Source organism: Amborella trichopoda, chromosome 10 (genome assembly GCF_054954075.1).
Source record: "Amborella trichopoda isolate Santa Cruz 75 chromosome 10, AtrichopodaSantaCruz75HAP2 v2.0, whole genome shotgun sequence".
Lineage (NCBI taxonomy): Eukaryota > Viridiplantae > Streptophyta > Magnoliopsida > Amborellales > Amborellaceae > Amborella > Amborella trichopoda.
Window position 1 is genome coordinate 45392625 of NC_142345.1, and position 21768 is coordinate 45414392.

General features: G+C 36.2%; 1 protein-coding gene across 1 annotated transcript; it reads right to left on the reverse strand.

Annotated features, from left to right (window-relative positions):
- Positions 1–509: 509 nt before the first annotated feature.
- Positions 510–19094, reverse strand: LOC18447405 (high mobility group B protein 15). The gene is made up of 6 exons (XM_006857504.4): positions 18844–19094; positions 4097–4175; positions 2716–2878; positions 2238–2339; positions 1334–1680; positions 510–877 (listed from the first exon to the last, which is right to left on the reverse strand). Exons 1-6 carry the CDS (start codon positions 19056–19058, stop codon positions 764–766), a joined length of 1020 nt encoding a protein of 339 aa, XP_006857566.1. The 5' UTR covers positions 19059–19094; the 3' UTR covers positions 510–763.
- Positions 19095–21768: the final 2674 nt, after the last annotated feature.

Here is a 21768-nt window from a genome sequence, read left to right on the forward strand (position 1 = left end):
CCAACACATTGATTGGAAGGTGATGAACCTCATGACCACATCTTGTATTTGTCAACATGATTCACAGCAGAATGCCTTGTAAATTAATGAAAAGAGTATGTTTATATTTGAGCATATACAAATTTAACTGATGCATATGTAGCTTTACATACATGCATGTGAATGTTTCCCTTACTCATGGATGATGGACATCAAGAATGCATGCACTGTGAGTTACTGCGAACGGTATGTGCCCATCGATGCCAACATGCACGCATGCTTTCTCCATGGAACGATGCATAAGTGCATGCGTGCACGTACAAGAAGGAATATGGACCCACTCATGAATGTGGGAATCTATGGCTATAACCATGTATCCATGTCAGAGTTAATACAGACATCAATGCAAATAAAAGTGACAACCGATCTAAATTATCTGCCCAAAATGTACGTCCAAGATTATTTCAATCATCTAACTCTTTATAAGCTCAAGCATTAACCAGTAGGCCCAGGACTCTTGTGAAAAACCATTTTCCAAAAGCAGTGTAAGCATTCAAAATTCGAGGAAAATATGTCATTTTTTCTTTGGAATAAGCCTCTTTGCCCATTCTCTGTTCCTCTATACAAAATCAATCCAAAACAAACCGTGTAATGAAATGAAATGAAAATGAAAGAAGAAAATAAGAAATATGAAAGAACAACAAACTGAGAAGAAAAGAGTGGTGTTGCTGAAAAGCTACAAGAGCTCGAGAGGATAAGTCCTCTCTCTCTCTCTTTATCTCTCTCATGCAGTCAGATTTTCAGATCTCTTGAGCTCAGAAACAGCTGCTTTCTTCCTGTACTCGACCATCTCATTCCGATACCTTTCCCTGTCTTTGTCCCCTTTCTCCTGATAAACCTGTGCCATTTTGAAACCGAACTGTTAACATAGTGGCCTCTGTTGACCATGGAAAAATGATAAAATATCATAGCAAAACTGACCTTCTCTATGCATATTACGTTATATGTAATTTGGGGTTTGAATTGTGAAGTTGGTGTATCTTAGGATGTCTATAAGCTAGTGTTTCTGTTAAATATACACACCCAATGTAATACAATACGAATACATGCATGCACAAACACACATGCATTGACATAATTTATCCTTAAAAGTCACTATTTCTGTAAAAGAAGTTAAGGATCAGTTGTCTGTAAACAAGCAAAATCAACGTGCATATGTATGTAATATACATATATATACAAACACATGGAGAAACACAATGCATTCATAATATATGCATATGCATGCATGAATCCAATTTTGAGCTATAAAATTACATGAGTATTCACACACGCATCTATTATCTTCACTTACTGCTCTTTCATCATCAGTCAGATTATTCCAGAGAAATCCAATCCTCTTGCTGATGCTCCTCTCCCGTCCCGAATGAGATGGCTTCAGCCTCGCATAATGCTCAGCAAAGAAGAAATTATAGCCACTCCTATTCGATTTTGGGCGAGAAGGGTCTAAGAATCTCGACTTTTTTCGACGCCGCCTTCGATCAATTTTTAAGCTTTGGGTCACAGGAAAATTCACCGGAGCATGATACAGGACCCCTTTGAGCTTCTCTGACCCGATATTTACAGTAACCAAATACCCATTTTCGAATTTCCCATCTATGACTCCAGTTATATTGTGACCCACAGTTGGTTGAGGGGACTCTGATCAGCACAAAATCACAAATTGATCAATTTTTTTCAATACTTTCATTTTTCAAAAGGTTATCTTTGATATAAATATGATATATGGCACTCAAACGCTACATCGCTTTCCAATCTGATAGATGATTGGAGATTAACTGTGTAGCCCACAGGGGACATCAACCCCAGTTAATCTCCAACCATCCATTAGTGCCAACAGATGGTTGATGCAGCTTGAAATACAATACACCATAATCCAGTGGACCATGGCATGCTTTCCTTTTCACAATATACAGCATAAAGATATACAGGAATGAATATGCAAAAATTTACGTGTATATACATTGTGCAGGTCAAGCATACTCTGTTCTAAAAAATTTATAAAATCTTCATCCTGTAAATACCCGGTTAGTTATGCATTCTTCAGGGATGGAATAAAATATCCCAATAGGAATTATAATCCTAGACTTTTAAGGTATTATAGTAAATAAAATGAGCAAAGAGTTTGTAATGAACGGGGAAGTACACTATAATCCAAAGCATATTCCCATTAAAAAGAATCAAGCGTGAATACTTACTGATATTCTTAATGATGCTTCTGTCCTGGGATCGTGGTGTGGACTGAACCTGCGGTGTGGACTGAACCTGCGGAGACTGTTCATGTGAACTTTCACTATCTCCTGATCAGAGAACAAAAAATTAGCATAAAACAAACACAACGATTGCAGAAGAACATAAGAACATGAAGAAACTGAGAGCAATACATGAAAATGGATTTGTAACGAATGGGGAAGTATACTATAATCTAAACCATAATCCAGTTGGGTCATCACCATCCAATGAAATGGACAGTGGAGAGAGAGGGAGAGAGAAGAGAGAGAAAGAGAGGGAAGGGAGGGCGAGAAGGAGAGGGGGTGAGGAGAGAGAGAGAGAGAGAGAGAGGCGCCACCATTGGGTCATGTCCTCTACTGATGGGTCCTGCTCCCTCTTTCTATCCAGCACCCATCACTTTGTTGAACAGTTATATATCCCATAACTATTAAGATAGAAAAATACCCATGTCTGGAACTGGAAAGCCTTGTGCCCGAAAGAAATAAACTTGCTCGTAGTGGTGAAGCAAGGAAATGTAGTATTTTCTAAGGACGAAAGATGCACTGGTAATAGTTGAAGGGAACTGGAAAAGAGCAATCACATCCCTCCATTTCCTATCCCTGATCACCTGTCAAAAGCCACAGCAAGAGCAACAAAAAAGTAAGCCATTTTCAACCAGACATGATCAGAGGGGACAACAGAAACGCCCAAATAAAACTGCCATTGCATGTTATCAAAGCATTGTTCGTTATTCAATTAGTCAAATCTTGAGGAAAAAGAAAAGGCCTCCGAATAGAGCAATACACAAGAAACTTATATGATTTAGGAAGCATAAAGTAGAGGTTTCTCAAGGTTCTTGTCAAGGGAACACTCCATCTCTAATTTCACAGTGCTTCTTCATTAATCTAATGACCGATAATTTGTTAGTCACTGCTTTATTAAAACCAAATCCCGCGCAATTTTATGCTGATGACTATCTTATCACAGTGTTGGATTCAGTTTTCCAGTTACGTATGGTCCTTCAATGTTCTCCTAGAAGTACGATAAAATCAATCATGGGTCAGTTCCCTCATTTCACATTTTGATGAAACAAATCATCTCACATGGAACATCGATCATGAATATCACAAAATTTAGAGTAATTTAGAGGTTTGCAAGCATGGCTGCCCCATCAAGAATAGCCCCGACACACCAAAGACACAAATAAACTCCAGATAACGTACTCATGAATGTCCAGATTATGAGAATATTTAGATTGCTGACAAACATGGATGCCTTCCAAAAGTAAGCCTCATGCACTAATGACACAAGTAATGTCCATACAAGGTAACTGTGTGGTGCAAACTATCTGGAGTGCAAATAATTTTGCTAAGAAACTACACAAATTTCCATTTTTTTATTTGTTTTCCCTCCTGTACTCCTCACTATCAATAAAATCCTTGTCGATAGAAAATGGTACATTGATTTGTGACTGCAGCATAAACAACTTCCTATGCCTGAAACCAGAGGATAAAACAATTTCAAATCCTGGACACATGCCCAATGGTAAAATATTTTATAAAGTTCACTGTGAAGCCCTAGGACGAGCTACCATCAGCTGGAAAGAGTAATAAAAGACCAAAAGAGTGGTGTTCCCAGGAGGTCTCCCGCAAGGGAATCATCTCCTAATGATTGTCGAGATTTCAGTACAAAATATCCCCTCTGTCTTTATCCGAGCTGATGCATTGCATCAATTATCAGGTTTAATAAGCTGCTAACTGCTTGAAAATTTTGATGCCGTGAAGTCATAAAGCAAGTATACACGTGAAATTCCACACTAAGATTTTCATGTGCCAAGATGTAATACCTTCTCAAGGCCACCACGAGAAGTGACCTCTAGAAATAGTCGATGCAGATCCAGTGCCTTGCCTCCTATAGTAGGTACCCTATACAAAGAAAAAAGAAAAAAAAGCTCAAATTCCACAAAGTTAATGGGTCCATTGAATACTGACATGCTAGGCCCAGCATTAGAGTGAGAAGTTTCCACATAATTAAAAACAACACTCAAATAATGATGCAGATAACATCTAGATTAATTTAATTATTGGTGACCAGGAAGTCAATCATTCACTATCACCAGTCAAGACACTACCACATTATTAAAGAAAAGAGTCAGAAGGTAAACATGCATTATAGCATACTAGAGGATCAATTGTATTCCATATGTTCCCATTGAACCAAAGAAGATGGCAATCCTGAGTCTGGTTTCATATTGTTTTGAGTTAGAGCAGATCAATAATACAACCAAGATTCTGGAAAAGGGAAGCAAAGCATAATTGGACAGAGGCACGTGAGAAGTAAAAGCAACAAACAGATTGAGATGCATAAAAATATATTGTTCGGAAAAACAAGGAGAAAAGAAGAATTAGAGGAACCATATAAAGATATGGAATAATATTGATGCAGGGAAATTTGAGGGAACAGTAAGGAACAAACCAAACACAAACACAAGTAAAAAAAAAACTAGGTTTCTTTTCCATACCCCAAGCAAGCCCAAGCTTTTCTCTTTTAGAATAGACCCTCTCACCTACATACCTCTTATCTAAATACTATACCCCAAGGTAACGGTCCAAAAACCGACCCTAGGCTTTTCTCTTTTAGAATTGACCCTCTCATGGCCCTACATACCTCTTATCTAAATACTATACTAAAATATTAAAAAGCCGACCCTAGGCTTTTCTCTTTTAGAATTGACCCTCTCAAAGCCCTACATACCTCTTATCTAAATACTATACTAAAATATTAAAAAGCCGACCCTAAGCTTTTCTCTTTTAGAATTGACCCTATCAAGGCCCTACATACCTCTTATCTAAATACTATACTAAAATATTAAGCGAGAGTTATCGCATCCTAAAATTTGGGCGTGCAAATCCCATCCTTGCGGTGAGAGTCCACTCATTCCTAAATTTGGACGTGCAAGTTCTCCCCCAAAAAATTTTCCTTTATCCTTTAAACTTGCCAAGATAAATCCCACTTTTCCTAAAATTTATGGGTACAAGTGCGCACCCCTAAAAATTTTCCCTGTTTTTCAAAATCTCCCAAGACAAATATATTTCTAATTTTCGGGATCTCACCCTTTCCTAAACTTTGGAAGCGCAGGTCCCCCAAAATTTTCTTATTTTTTAATTCGAACCTTCAACTAAAATTTGGAAGTGCATGGCCTCCCAAAATTATTTCCTTTTTTTTTTTTTTTGAACTGTAAATTATTTCCTATTTTTTAGCTCAAACCTCCTAAAATTAATACCTACTAGATTTTGCCAATTTTTTTTATTCTAAATCAATCTATCATCTAGGTGAGGGTATTCTCTCTCACATACAATCCCTATGTAGGAACTCTCTCTATCTCTCTCTAAGTTAGTTGTGGGAAATATCCCCCCTATTTATTGCCACTATACAAAAGTTGTGTATAGTTCAATAATAATAACTAATATGATAAGTAATGCAACTATTTTATAGTTCAATCATAATAATTAATATGATTAAATTTAATTATTTACATTATGTTAATTCCTTATATTTCTTAATTAATATGGTAAATTAAATTATTACAATAGAAATAAAAAATATTAAGAATATTAACTATTATTTTTATAGAGCTATGAGTATTATATTAATTATATAAACAATCATAATCATAATTGATATTATAACTCTGTTGTGATCACTTACGTATACTTATGTAATTATATTTTAATAAGTATAAGATTATAATTATTTGTTTCATGTATATTTTCTTATTTTCTAAGGGATTGTTTAGTATTACAAGCCCTAGTGGGGTTTTCTTTATTATAATTATGATACGATTTTAAGTTTAGAAAAGATTAAGTGAAATATTTATAATCTACATTACTAAATAACGTTCACAATTATATAAATTTGTATATAACTATCCATTTTTTGTAATATAACTCATCAATAATAATTAATTAATGCAAACTAATATATTCATTATATGAAGTGTTAGTATTCATTTTTATGAGTTGAATACTAACACTTAATATAACAAATATATTAGTTTGCATAATTAATTATTATTGATGAGTTATATTGTAAAAAATGGATAATTATATACAAATTTATAGAATTGTGAACATAATATTGTAATGTAGATTATCTTGGGTCAATAATCCAAGAAAATAGAAAGATTGAGGAAGATGTCGCACACAAAATTAGAGCTGGGTGGGCGAAGTGGAGATGTGTAACTGGAATTTTATGTGTGCTCTACGGGGGCCTGAATGTTGGACGGACAAAAAACAATATACCCACAGAATGAGTGTAGCGGAGATGAGGACGTTGAGATGGATGAGTGGCAAAACAAGAAAGGATAGAATTTGAAATGAATCCATTCGGGAGAATGTAAGCTTAAGTGGACTGGCCATGTGTGGTACCGATCAAATACAACACCTGTTAAGAAGTGCGAATTAGTTCAAGTGAAAGACTCAAAAGGGCACGGGATAGGCCGAAAAGGATGTGGTTGGAAGTAGTTCGGAAAGATATAGGGACTTATGGCCTCATTGAGAGTATGGCCTTTAATAGTGCAGAATGGCGGACCAGGATTTGTGTAGCCGACCCCCATTAATTGGGAAAAATGATGATGATGATGATGATTCATTTTTATGAGTTGTAATAATAACTAATTTAAGAACTAAATATACTTATAATTGAATTAATTATAAGCACAATAATATCATCCATACGTTATATGTCTTCATTTAGTATATAACATTCCTCCAGATCAACTATAGATTCATCATTGAAGGTCTATTGCCTATTATTTTATGTACAATCAAAATTCTAAGTTAGTTTGTAAAACTTATAAATCTCCCCTCTATCTCTCAGCATGAGTGAGAAATCGTCACTTTTTGTTTTATGTAAAATTTAGTTCAATATTTTTAGTACATACTATATTTTGGTGACTTGGATTTTGTCAATTTATTTTGCCAACAAAATATCACTAACATAATTAAATTATGCTCAACATTTAAATAATACCTGCAACGCAAGTGCGTGCTACTGGTATATTATAATTCAATGTTCGAAGATATTACATTTCCATACCATGATTAAAATAACTATATATCCAAAGTTAAACTTAAATTCCATAATGACACTTTTACCCTTGTGAACAGTACATGTAAACAGTACTCATGAATAGTTTTGAATAGTACTCATGAAATAAATAAAAAATATAAAAACCCTAGAATTCCTAAAAAACTAAAAACCCTAGGAAAAAAACCCTAAAACTAAAAGTATAATATACATCCTTTATAATGTAATTAAAAAAAAAAAAAAAATAACTTTCCCCTCCATCAAACATACTATTCATCCGTCACATGATGTCCTCATCACCAGTGTTCACAAAATCGAACTGGAACGGTTAACCGGACAAGGGCCTGGAAGCGGTTTAACCGGCCTAACCAGTAAACGGACCGATTCAACCGCTCTAACAAGGCAAAGTCCCGGGCGGTCAAAAAAGTGTTGAAAAAAATAGAAAAATAAAAGACTAAAAAATATCTACTAAAATATGAAAAGCATATAAAGAATGATTAAAACAAAACACATTCAAATGAAGTTGAAAATGAATGAAAAAAAATGGATTTTAACCCATTTCATATTTTTCAATGGCTATTTTAAAAAAAAATTAAAAGATGAGAAAATATAAAAGTTAGTATTAATGACCAAACAATTTTTAATCTTTACAATAATGTAAAGAATATTTAAAAATGCATTACAAATCAAATTCCTTATTTTTGAGAATTTATATACATCTTTATGAATTTCTTTGTTTAAATACCGATTGATCACCCTAACCGCCCAAAACCGGACGGTTCCGATCTAACCGGGAGGTTAACGGTTAGATCAGGCGATTTTGCAAACAATGCTCATCACAATCTAAATTAGAAATACAGAGAGACCATGATTCATCAAATAAGCAACACAAATAAAAATCAGTTCATAAACTATGAAGCCATCCATCAGAACACAATCACATAATGGAGTTGTTAGCTGCACAAAAGTACACAAATCTACAAACGTACAAATTCATGATTTAATGAATATGCAGCATGTTATAGCAATCAATTATTTTATCCTATTTTTGAAAAAGTTGTTATATATATAACGGGGAGAGTGTAGAGGTAAAGAGAAAGTGCACTTCCACAGATGGAAGGCAAACATAACCCTTATGCTAAGGGGGGTGAGAGAGAGAGATTGCCAAAAAACATCTTTTTGCCAATTATTTTTTTTATAAACTGGAAGCATAAGCCTAAACATTTTTTAGTGTTTCACTTCGGGATTTAAGTGATTTTTTCCTTCTTTTTTTTTTTGATAATGTTGACTTTTATAGAGTATAAGGGGGAGTACAAAGAGAAGAAGAGAAGTGCTTTTCCATAGGCGGAAAGCTAACAGAACCCTTATGAAAAGGGCGTGAGAGAGATTAGAATCCAAAAAACATCTTTTTAGTAGTTACATTGACAGAAACAAAGCAACCATAAAAAAGATATCGATCCCAAAAATTAAACGTGAACTAAAGCTGCTCCATCTGTAGCTAGAGTGTCTGCTGCCTAATTTCCTTCACTCCAAATATGCCTCCATGAGGCGCACATATCCCTGCAAATATAGTGAATCTCATCAAAAATGTGTGCCAAGTTCCAAGGAGGAGGAGAAAATTTAGAGGCCCAAGCAATAACATTTTTTGAGTCTCCTTCAATTATGAGAGGCTCCGATAGGTAAGGAACGCAAAGTTTGAGGCCTTCAAGAAGAGCAGTTGCTTCTGCCTCCATTGAATCAGAATGTCCAATGGATTTGGATAGGGAAGCCAGTGAAGTGCCAGAGTTGTTCCTGAGGATTGCCCCTATCCTGGCTGGTCTAGGGTTTCCTAACGAGCAACCATCGAAGTTTAGTTTGAGTAGACATGGATCAGGGGGTCTCCAACATGAACTTCATGATATGCCTTTGCTGCAATGTTGTACGATGGCCGTCCAATTATTGAAGAGAACTGCGTGAGGAAGACCTTTAAACTCCTTGTGATTTGTTGCCCAAAACACTATTGAGGATTTGAGCTTAGCAAAGCAAGTTGGGTACGTGGATGAGACTCCCCTGAAGATTCTACTATTTCTCTCAATTCATATGGCCCAAATTGTTGCTCCCACTGCAGTTTTCCAAAGCGAATCCCTGGTTTTGCCAAGGGTAAGGTTGGATACTAGGAGTACCCACTTAACACGAAACAGATCTAGTACCTTGCCCCAAATGGCAAAAGCATAGAGACAGTGTAGGAACAAGTGGACATTGGTTTCCTCTTCTTCCAAGCAAAGGGCACACCTGTTTGGCAGGGGTAGGCCTCTTCTTTGCAGCCAATCCATGGTGAGTACCCTTTGCCAAAGGGCAATCCACATAAAGGTCTTCAGCTTGGGGGGTGATAATGATACCCATGCCGAAGCCACTATGGAAGGTGGTGAGTGAGGAAAAGTTGGGGGAGAAGTGAGATTAGAGTAAAAAGAGGATACCGAGAAGGCAGATGAACTGGTCATCTCTTGTAGGAGAGAGAAAACGACTGTGAAGAACCGTCGATAATTCAAGAAAGGGTGGGATTTCGAGTTCATTCAGAGGTCTTCTGAAACTAGGGTTCTAGGAACGAGATGTCCCAAGAGAGTTATCTCTACAACCACTGAGGAGTCTTGGCTAGGGTAACTATCCTTGAGAGGTATAGGACCAAGCCAAACGTCATACCAGAAACAAACTCAATTGCCCCTCCTTGGGTTAAATTGGTTTTTTCCTTTGAAGTCCACAAGAAACAAAAAGAAACAACTTAAATTGTCTAAAATAGAGCTTCAGTATCAGATCATTTAGTAAGCATCATGACAAGAGATATATCAAAGAACAAGCAGGGTCCACCAAATCTAAAACACTAATTTAAAGATCCAGTCATCACCCTTCTCAGGCTTCACACTGTAGTAAGAATAATCAGTGATATGAGCCTCTTCAATATTAGTAGCCATAAGAATAACCAATGCATTTTTCCTTCATGTGATGCCTTGGCAGCAATCGTCTCTTCTTCCTCCTCCTCAATTGCTAAATCCTCTTATGCGGTTCTGCCTCCTCAACAAATGAGGCTTTTACATTATTCTTTCCTTCTCTCATTTACCAAAAGTTGAATTCAAATTTTCATTCCTAACAATCCATAATTCATCATCATCATTTTAGCCTTTTCCCAATTAATTGGGGTTGGCTACAAGAATCTTAGTTCTCCATTCTGCTCTATTAAAGGCCATATCTTCAGTGAGGACATAAGTCCCCATATCTTTTCGGACTACTTCCAACAACGTCCTTTTGGGCCTACCGCTTACCCATTTCAGTCCTTCCACTTGAACTAACTCGCACCTCCTAACATGTGTTATACTTGGTTAGCGCCACACATGGTCATCCCATCTAAGTCTACTCTCTCTCATTTTATCGCTTATTGGTGTCACGCATAAATTCTCTCGAATAGATTCATTTCGAATTCTATCCCTTCTTGTCTTGTCACTCATCCATCTCAACATCCCAATCTCCGCCACACACTCATTCTTTGAGTATATTATTTTTTGTCCGCCCAACATTCCGTCCCATAAAGCAAAGCCGGTCTCACCATTGTTCTATAGAACTTGCCTTTCAGCCTCATAGGTATGCGGCGATCACATAAAATTTGAGTCACACATCTCCACTTCACCCACCTAGCTCTAATTCAGTGCGTGACATCTTCTTCGATCTCTCCATTTTTCTGGATTATCAACCCAAGATATTGAAAGTGCGGTCTTTTTTGCACTTCCTGACCATCAATCTTAATTACTTCCTCATCTCTACTCCTATTATTACTAAACTTGCACTCCATCTATTTTGTCTTAGTCCAACTAATTTTAAAACCTTTGGATTCTAGAGCATCCCTCCAAAGTTCTAACTGTGTTGACGTCGTTTCGGGTCTCATCAATCAAAACTATGTCATCTGCGAAAAACATGCACCACGGTACCTCATCCTGTAGGTGTCTAGTTAACTCGTCCATAACAAAAACAAAGAGGTACGGGGCTCAATGCTGACCCTTGATGAAGACTCCCCCGTCTCTCCACTAGTTGTTCGTACACTAGTTAGTGCTCCATCGTACATATCTTTCACCAAGTTGATGTAGTGTCTATAGACGTCTTTCTTTTTCAACACCAGCCAAATCAATTCTCGAGGTACTCTATCATAAGCTTTCTCAAGATCAATAAAGATCATGTGGAGGTCTTTGCCCTTCGCCCTAAATTTCTCAATCAGTTGCCTAAGTAGGAAAATAGCCTCAGTTGTTGACCTTCATGGCATAAAACCAAATTGATTTTCAGATACACTCGTTTCATGCCTCAGCCGTTGCTCAATGACTCTCTCCCAAAGCTTCATAGTATGGCTCATAAGCTTAATCCCTCAATAATTTGCACAATTTTGTGTCTCCTTTGTTCTTGTAACTAGGTACCACAATATTTTTCCTCTATTCGTCTAGCATTTTCTTTGTTCTTAATTGTTTAAAATATGCAAGTGAGAGACTGAAAGCTCTCTTACCAAACAGAATTTTCTTTTTAAAAAGCTTTTTCTCTAGTTGCTATGGTAACAGGTTACAACCATTATGTTACAATATGAGGAACGTATCCCTAGCATTGAAGTCCCAAATTCTGTAGGCACCCAAAACATGCCACGAAAACATTTTCCAAGAAGTTGGGTTGATTGATCAGATAAGGGAGTTCTCACGTGAGTTAGAGGAGCTTTTAGTGAGCTATGCAAGGCAAATTTTGTTGGACAGTTTTGAGCTTCTCTATAAACAAAGATATAAGAAGGCGCTGGATTATCGGAGTTCAGGGGTGGAGGGTTTGGAAGAGCTGATTGAGAAAGTGAGAGAGTTTGCGATTTTGCAGGAGGAGACAGGGACGAACAAGAAGTTTGTTGTGGCAAGTTGTTTGGCCCATACATGAAGAGCCACTGAGGCGCAAGGTGGAGGGTCATGCTGAGTTTCTCTCTCTACATTCTCTCAACAAAATAAGAAAAGAAAAAGTCTCTTCCTTTGTTGATACTCCATGTCCTAGAGATCTCCAAAATGCCATTAAGACATATACCAACATCCAAAGGAAAAAGGCAAGTGTTGGTTTAGTGTGTTGATATGGTTCAGTAACACATATGCCAACTGGTCCATAGATTCACTTTGAAAGAATCCTTTTATCAAAAGACTAGAAAAATACTTGAAGACCAGAAAAATAAAGTGACAAAAAGTACGGACCACAACAGAGGCAACTTCCTTGTAGCAATTAGTTCCAAAGCCCCAATTAATCCACTTATACGATAATTCTGGATCAAACCTACCTTGCTACCAGTAAACCTCTCCAGGCCAGCCAGATTGAGATGAGAAAAGAACCACCAAAGTTAAATTTCTGAATATATTATAAAAGATAAGACAACTCCCAAATCATCAAAACTCAATGCCACATATCTTCAACACTCACAACATTCTTCCAGTCCTTTATCAGGTCCTTCATCTCTCACCTCAGAAGTTCTAAATGATAAATGCCCATACCAACACACTAAACCATCAATCCTCTCCCCAACAATAAAGCACTTAAAGTTAGTATCATTATGTCCCCCCTAATGAGATTGCCAACAAGCAATGCCTCTACAGAATTTATTTATTTATTAATTTATTTGTTTTTCTTTTTGGTTCAGGGTGGACGTCTTGAGAACCTCCTGAGAAAGTGACTCCTATTCAAAAGCAGATGGTATGACCGAAAGTAATCAGGTCAATTGGGGACGTGAGAAGCCTCCCTGAGATATCAACTAGATCAAGGAAAAGGACCAAATCTAGAGGAGGCATTCCACTGTACCTCATATTAAGCTCGTACCATAATAACTACAGCAAGAGAACGATGTTCACAAAGTTAACACATATGGGAATCAACAACCCAAGCCAATTTGACTTGGGTGTGTTACAGCATGTCTTTGCATGTGCAGAGGACCTGCTTGAGCTTGGCTTGACTAAGGGAAAACCAAAGATAAGATTGTGCTTTCCTTGGCTAGGCTTGACTTGTTTACTTAAATAACCCCATGGATTAGGCAAGTCAAGCTATAAACAAGCTGAGCATATGCGTATAAACAAGGCAATATGCAATATAATTTCTATGAGATATAATATAATCTTTTAACATGGTTTTTTTTTTTTTTTGAAGGAGTGATTAACTAATCTGTTAACATGAGATCCTGCCTTGATGTGAGATCAAAATAATATATCTTTGTTATGTATGACATTAAACAAGCTCAAGCTGAGCTTGTCTTGGCTCGAATGTGGCTACCCTGATAGACAAGCTAACTGGCTCAGCCTGGCTAGGTTGTTAAGCGGGAAAATATTGCTCAAGTTTCGGTCATTACGACCTGATTGAGGCGACATAGGAAGCATGTAACCATGCAAGCACACATCGACATATACATGCATGTTTAAAGCAAATAAAAACAGCATGTTGATGTAATAAATTGAAATAAAAGCCAAAGCCTGCTTCGACTCAAAGCCCTCTATTTACTTGTCAGCTGTCGCGAGAAAGAAGGGGGCTTTGACCTACGTATCTGATTATTACATAGCACACACACATAAATTTTGTGCATTATGCAATGTTAAAAAAGGCAAAGCAGCCGCTTAGTTGGCCAGGGGCCCTGACTGACTAGGCGGCTGGTATATATATATATATATATATATATAAAGGGTTTACATGAGGTATCGACTTTACAGTTTATACTATTGAAATAATGCGCCAGTTTATACTATTGAAATAATGTGCACCTCAAAAATCCTCTAGACGAGAGTGTTCCAAAGTTGGAAAATCCTCCAAATGATCAACTCAACCTCGAAATATACAAATACGAATAAAAAAATAATTTCAAGTCCTAAACATAGTGCACCTTATAACAATTTATCTGAACCTTCTGTTTTCAAGATTTTCAAGTATTTATAAATCAGCTTGATCTATATCATTTTTTTGAGTTTCAAATTTCATAGCTGAAGAAGAAAATAGATTTTTACGGTATTATAAGGAATATAATTTAGTACTCCAAAAGTTTTAACATCAAACGTCCGTACAAATATAAAAAAGCATATTAACAATGGCTTATTTGAAAATTTCAAGAAGGGCATAATCAAAAAGAATCTTTTTGAATTTGAAATTGAGTTTAGGAAGGATTTTAAAAAGACCAAAATACCATTTCCAAAGTATATGAAATATTTATGGTAAAAGTCATTTTCACACACACACACACACATAGATTGAGTCCAGGAAAATTGAGAGATTGAGGAAGATGTTGCATACATAATTAGAGTTGGGTGGGCGAAGTGGAGATGTGCAATTGGAATTTTATGTGATCATCGTATACTAATGAAACAAAAAGGCAAGTTCTATAGGACAGCTACAAGATTAGCTTTGCTCTATGGGGCGAAATGTTGGGAGGACAAAAAACAACATACCCATAAAATGAGTGTAACAGAGATGAGGATGTTGTGAATGTTGAGATGTACGAGTGGCAAGACAAGAAGGGATAGAATTTGAAATGAATCCATCTGGAAATTTAGGGGTGGATAGGTAATAAGATGAGAGAGAGCAGACTTAGGTGGGCAGGCCATGTGTGGCACCGACTCAGTACAGCACTTGTTAGGAGTTGCGAGTTGGTTCACGTGGAAGAATTGAAAAGGGCAAGAGGTAAGGCCCAAAAGGACATGACTGGAAGGAATCTGAAAAAATATAGGGACTTTTGGCCTCCTTGAGGGTATGTCTTTTAATAGGGCAGAATGGCAGACCAGGATTCATGTAGCCGACCCCAATTAATTAGACAAAGGCTATGATGATGATGATGATGATGTGATGATGAGATAGATAATATGTGTGTAGGTGCGAGGCCGAATATCAAACACTTAGGGCAGATTTGGTACATGTGAATATACTTCCCATACATTATTTTCGCACCAACATGGTGCCAATTGATGTGAAGAAATTCCCACACCTAATCACATGAGGGAGCTTTTTCATACGAAAATACTTTTCGAGAAGCATTTTCACGTGTACCAAACATGCCCTTAGAGATTATTTTCTTTTTTTCTTATCTTATATTAGAGTGCTCGGATGATGCTAATGATGATGATATGTAGATTGCGAGAGAGAGAGAGAGAAAGATTATATGTATCCGTGTGTGTGTGAGAGAGTGTCTGAGAAAGAGGCCTCGAATCGAACACTTAGACAGCATGTTCTTTTGTTTCTTCTAAGTATATGTAGAGAGAATATGAGTCCCCCAAAGGTGGGGTGGGGGTTGGAGAGAGAAAAGCCTTGTAGCGACCACTTGGAGGTCATCTTCGGTCCATCTATATGTTTGTGTGTATGTGTGTGTGTGAGACAGAGAGAGAGGCCTTGCATCGAACACTTGGAGGTCATCTGCTGCTTCTTATACATAAAGTGAGAGAGAGAGAGCACATGGCCCCAAAGCTAGAGAGAGGAGGGGCTTAACCATTTTTATAGGTCTTGGTTTTTTTTTTTTTTTTTAAAAAGGAGCTTTACTTCGTTTTTTTTCTTTCTTTGACGGGGTGGTACTAGGCACCCACCTTGGGCACCTAGGAGCACGTCTGCTTGAGGCATCCACCTAGGCCAATATCAGGCTTTTTTTTTTCCTAGCCACCACAGCCAAATTTTTTAACACTGGCCTTATGTTCCATATGTTGAAAATAAATCCATTAACATGTCCAGTAATTGTACCAAAATTTATTTCTTCTACTAATATCCATAGAGTTGCCAATTTCAAATGCTCACAAACAATGTTTTAAAACCCAAACTCACTCTAGGACTCTGTGGTTGCCCGAAGCAAGTCAATCTCAAGTGGACTTGCCAAAGAAAAAAATACCAAATTTGGGAAAATTCAGAAAATATAAAAAAGGAAGAAAAATGAAATATCATAAAAGATCGAGAAAACCTGTATACAAATTGCAAAATGATGAAATGTAGATTTTATTTTCATACACTCTTAAACTTTTCGGCAAAATTGTATTTCCCTATTCAATATGCAAATCTGAGATTTTGAGTGTTCTTTTGTAGACTTGCCAAGTCTATCAAAAACTCACTGAGTTGCTACATTACTCCCTAAGTTGCCATAGTAATATGGGCAAATACTGCTACAGTACTCACCTGATGAGTGTGGGAGGGTTCAGGGCTCAGGGGCCTAACTATGATGAGCCCAAGTTGGACTCACAGAGTTTCCAAATCTGACCATAAATGAATTCCAGGTAATGTAGGTTTCTCCAACACTTTTGCGTAGAAATACTCCAGGTTTGGTATCAACACCATGACTATGCTCATCTAAGAAAAGCTAGGCATACCAAAATTTTATACATTCGTCACTTGGTTAAATCCATGATGGTCCTTGGAGAAATGATATCTAAAAGCTAACAGTGTCCCATCTCCCATCCCATTTTGCACCCCCAGGCTTTCAATACAATCAAATTTATTATACCCTCAAGTAACCACTCAAACTCCTCGATTGAGAGCAATGAAAGTGGTTGGTTCCATGGTCGTTTGTTGGTGACTTATTCAATAAAGTAAAATGCAAGAAAATCTCAAACCAGAACCAACCTATCACAGAGCCAACAGACTTCCTCGTATCGCATACTCCAAATCATGTTCAATGCTGCTTGATTTGCAAGTGTATCAGCATCCAAAGGCACATGAAAAAACTTCCTCCTAATTACATGGAACCACAGGTATAGAAACCATAGGAGCACAGTTGAGTAAAGAGACCAGATTTAGGGTTAGGGATGACATTTTCACCCAGTCTTAAGTGTAGATCAATGAACGCAACGCTTCATACCAACCCAGTTCTCAAAGAATGCTCCCAATGCCATCAAACAGAGAGCATCAATAGAGATTATTTTGAGCAGCAGGGTGGCGACATGTTTTATTTCCACTCTTCACAAGGGATCCTAGGGACAAGGAACTTATTGTTCTTACCAAATTGTGGTGTTCTTGTCGCACCCATTGTGATTCAAACTTTATTTTTTTTTTATTTTTTTGGTGGGTTAATTGAATGTTGAAGTGGGAATAGAGTGGGACAGTGTCAGTATTTCCTTTATAAAATACGTTTGCCAGGGGTCTTAGAGCAAGACATGCTCACTTTGAACAACCCCTACTCCACCAGGGTGCTTCTCTTTGGATGGCTTTTTACTATCCAGCAAGTCCCCAACCAAAAATCAAATCCTCCATTGCATCACAAGCACCACTTTGCTAGACCTCTACCAAACTGAACTCTAGGTCAAGACATATACAATCGTGATAGAACAAACACACTATATTGAAATCACCATGTTTGATCAGCTTCCATTACAAATATAATCATGCTTTTGTTTGTAAAGTTTAACCCTCGCAAAGCCAACCGTAACATGTGTGATGTGTAAAATTAACACTTTGTTGTATATGCAAAAAATGGCCATCAAATTCTAGTTCATGAAACCTACATTACTGATAGTTTTCCTCCCTGACCATGGCGTGCTAATTTGTATGAGGGGGTTCAAGGGTTCCTCATGCAAAACAAGATGACCCAACAACACAGCTCAGGTCCCTTACACTAAGTCACTAAGGTTATTTTTTATTTGAGGGAAATTTATCAAATCACACCTAGATGTTGAACTATTTAACATCTCACCATAGGTGTGATGAATTTCAAACCCATTGTAACACGCAATTGATTGGCTATTTGAAATTTGACCAGATGAATAGACTATTTGAAGCAAGGTCAAAAGATATGGGTGAGATGTTAAATATGATTTGATAAATTTCTTTTTTATGTTTACAAATATGAAAATGATTAACCATGCATAATAAATACCTGAGAAATGCATAACAAATTCCTTGATTTTAGGCATAACAAAATGCCATCTGAAAATCCCACCTTGAAACAAATAAACCAAACCCCAAAGCCATAATAAACTAACCACAGACTGACTAAAGGGAGCAGAAGTTCTTGTCTTCCGCAACCAGACAACCAAAATATATATCAAAAAAATATTTCCTCAAAAAAAAAAAAAAAAAGGGAACTTTACCATGTGTCACAAGAAATAAACACTTGCATTCAATGTCTAAGCTAAAAATATCATATAACAAACAAGTTGCAACACAAGGAAAAGCCAGGGAAGAAAACAAATTATGGAAATATGTGAATCTGTAAACAAATAAAATGAGATAAATAAAAATAGTAGAACGAGAAAATCAAGCCGAATAACCCAGTAACCAGAACAAACAACCGAACCCGAAACCATGAAAACCCACAAAAACCGACACAATATTTTTAGGGAAACCCCATTAAAAAAACCCAGAAATCTTTTTTGAAAAAATAAATAATGAGGCCTACAAAAATCCGAAACAACCCATAAAAAATGGCGCACCTTCACGCATGAAAAACTTTAAACTCATAAAACTTTGTCCAAATGTCTTAAAACAATAAAAAAGAAAAAGAAAAAATACCACACATTAATACTCTGAACTCACATAAATTTTGTTCCCAGTGATTTGTGAAGCTTCTCCAGAGTTTCCATGAACAACAGAGGATTAGCTGCAACCTGTTCATACTTTGCTAGAGGCAAAGGATAATGACCCAGCAGTTGGTTTCCTGTAGAAGATGGGTCACTGTGAAATGGTGGACTTGGTGTAGAGTGAGGAGAGAGAAGGGGTATTTGGGTTTGTTGGGAACCATGGTCAGGCATTATAATCAACTTTGATATGGCAAATATAACTCAAAATTTTTCAACTAAGATTAGAGAGAAGGGGAAAGAGAGAGAATGAGAAAGAAACTATTACAGTAAGAGAAAATGGAGGCACATAAACCAGGGAAGAAAATGTCTTTTAAGGATTGAGAGGTTATAATTACTCATCAGAATAGGTATTGTACTTTTGTCCTTTGTAAAATCTTTAATGACAATGCAGCCTTGCCTATATGACAATGTCACCGAGTTATCTACATTTATATTAAACTAGCAATTAATTAGCAATAATCAAGTATGTGATTTCAAGTGAGAAAAGCCATGGGGGATCGGTAATCTTGTGAATGTTTGATTTGTTTGAGTCATTAAAAATGGAATTCAAACTACTCTGTATTGGATATGTATTTGATGCATTCAATTATTAACAGAACCACAATATTCAAATGATTTTACAGGCAAAGTATAAGTTTTTACTGTGGTCACTAGTGAACCACTTGGAGCAAACAGAACCACAGCACTCGGATGATTTTGTAGCCCAAGTATGAGTTTTTACTGTGGCCACTAGTAAACTACTTTTTTCTCAAGACTTTAGTGTTGCCTCTGCCTCTCTCAAATTGCCAAAGCTTTTTCTTGTGTTGTGTCAATTTGTGTTTTCTTGTTTCATTGGTTCACTCTATCAAGGTCAAAATGAGTGTGTCAAAAATTGGAATCGGGCCTCAAGTCATCGTGAATTTTTTTTTTCATGGATTTGTTTTATAAGTCGATATGGGCTATACTTAACAAAAAAAAACTAAAAATAAAAGCTAACAACGAGAATCAAGGAAATTTTAGGACTCTAGCTCTTGATCCCAATCCAACTATAATGATTTTAATTAGGATTACTAATTTTAAAATTATCTATCAAAAACCAAATTTATGTCATTTAGCTCCCGATACCTTTTGCACCCTTAGTTTTTGCATTTGTTCCCTGATATGGCAGCAAACTTCAATAGTTGAAAAACACTAGATAAATATGAGTTGAGCCACTAAAATTCATGAATGGCATCAAGTTTTTGCATAAGAACATAGAGTTGTTAAAACTTGATATTTAAACCTCTTGAATAATCTTGATAATGTAAGATATGGCAAGAAAATCATTCAAACCAACCAGAGCTTTGAATTTTAGTGAGAAATCACAAGTGTCAAAACTCAACATTTTTCAAAATCATAGAACCATTACACAATCTTCAATGATATTTGTGCTATTCTCCAAACTCAATGGAGATGTTTAATGAGTGGAATTGGTATTGGGCCCAAAAATTAGAAAAAGCATAATTTTCGTAGGTAAAAAATGTAATGGTTTTAAGGTATAAAGCTATATAAGAGCTTTGACCCGTTCAATGACTTAATAAGGAAATTAGTATAGAGTGAGGGTAATTTGGTCCTTGCAAAATTTGAAAGTATCTTTATCGTAACTCATCGATCCTCGAAACCTCCAAAACGAAAACCGCTAAGAATGGCAAGTGGCGTATTTGTCAAGGAGAAATTTGCCCTAGAGAAAAATGACTAGGAAAACTCCAACGGCTGTATGAAATATCAAGGGAGCCCTTAAAATTATTAAATTTCCCAAGAGAAGCTTGTCTTTTTCTTATTGCCGCTTATACCCTACGAATTTAGTGACTACACTCTACTGGATTTCGTGGTTTATGTAAGGTTGCAACTTTTAACAATCTAATTAAGGTGCTTCTCGAAATTTTATTATAATACGTGATTTTGGTATAAAAAGTTTTAAGATTATCTCAATTTTTATTTTTATATTTAATTATAATATTTTAAATTTTAAAAATAATTAAAATTAAATATATTTATAAACACATGAAAATCTTGAAAATGGACAGTCTAGCTAATATGTTGCAAGATGCATTATTTTTTAGACTAAAAATCTTCTTTTTCTCTTCTTCATGTTCATGTTTCTCGATGTCGAGTTGATCAATTAGAGGGTTTTTCAATATTAAAACACCTTTTCTTATGGATTTTTTAAGTTCATATTTAATTCTATTTAAAGTTTGAGCATAAGGGATCCCTGTAAATTTATTTTTTTATTTTTTTATTTTTTAATATTTTTTAGATCGCCATATGAGATAGATCCAATAATCAAATATCGGATCTATAGGTAGATGATCTACCTACCGAAGTTGAAATAGTTTAACCTTTGGAAGGGTAAATAATTGGTAAACTAAGTGTACTTTGGCAAATTTTCCTGTCCTTGTATGAAAGAACATGGTGTGGACAGGTTTGTCTTTAACAAATTGGCAATGTACAATTTGGAGGGTTTCCCATTTTCCATTCTCAAGGAAGAGGACATGTTGTTTGAATTTGGGCCACAAACAGTGCTCTATTCAAACCAAAACATTCCAAATTATATGAACCTCCAAAATGTCCACTCACTTCTTTGATATATCTACCTATACCCATGTTGCTAGTGGAGGTCACAATTTTCACTTTGTTGTATCTAGATGGGCTTCCCTCTCTCTCTCTCATACTTTCTCTCTCTTATGTCTTTGTGAATGCATTTATTTTTGTTTTGGGGTTACATATATCGATACCATTTAACTTTGATACAAGGTGTTTATAATTACTTACAATCATCAGATATGAAATTTGATAGCTTTGATACATCATAAAGTTTGAAAAAATTTATTTGGAAATTTGAGCTTGATCAATAAAATAATTA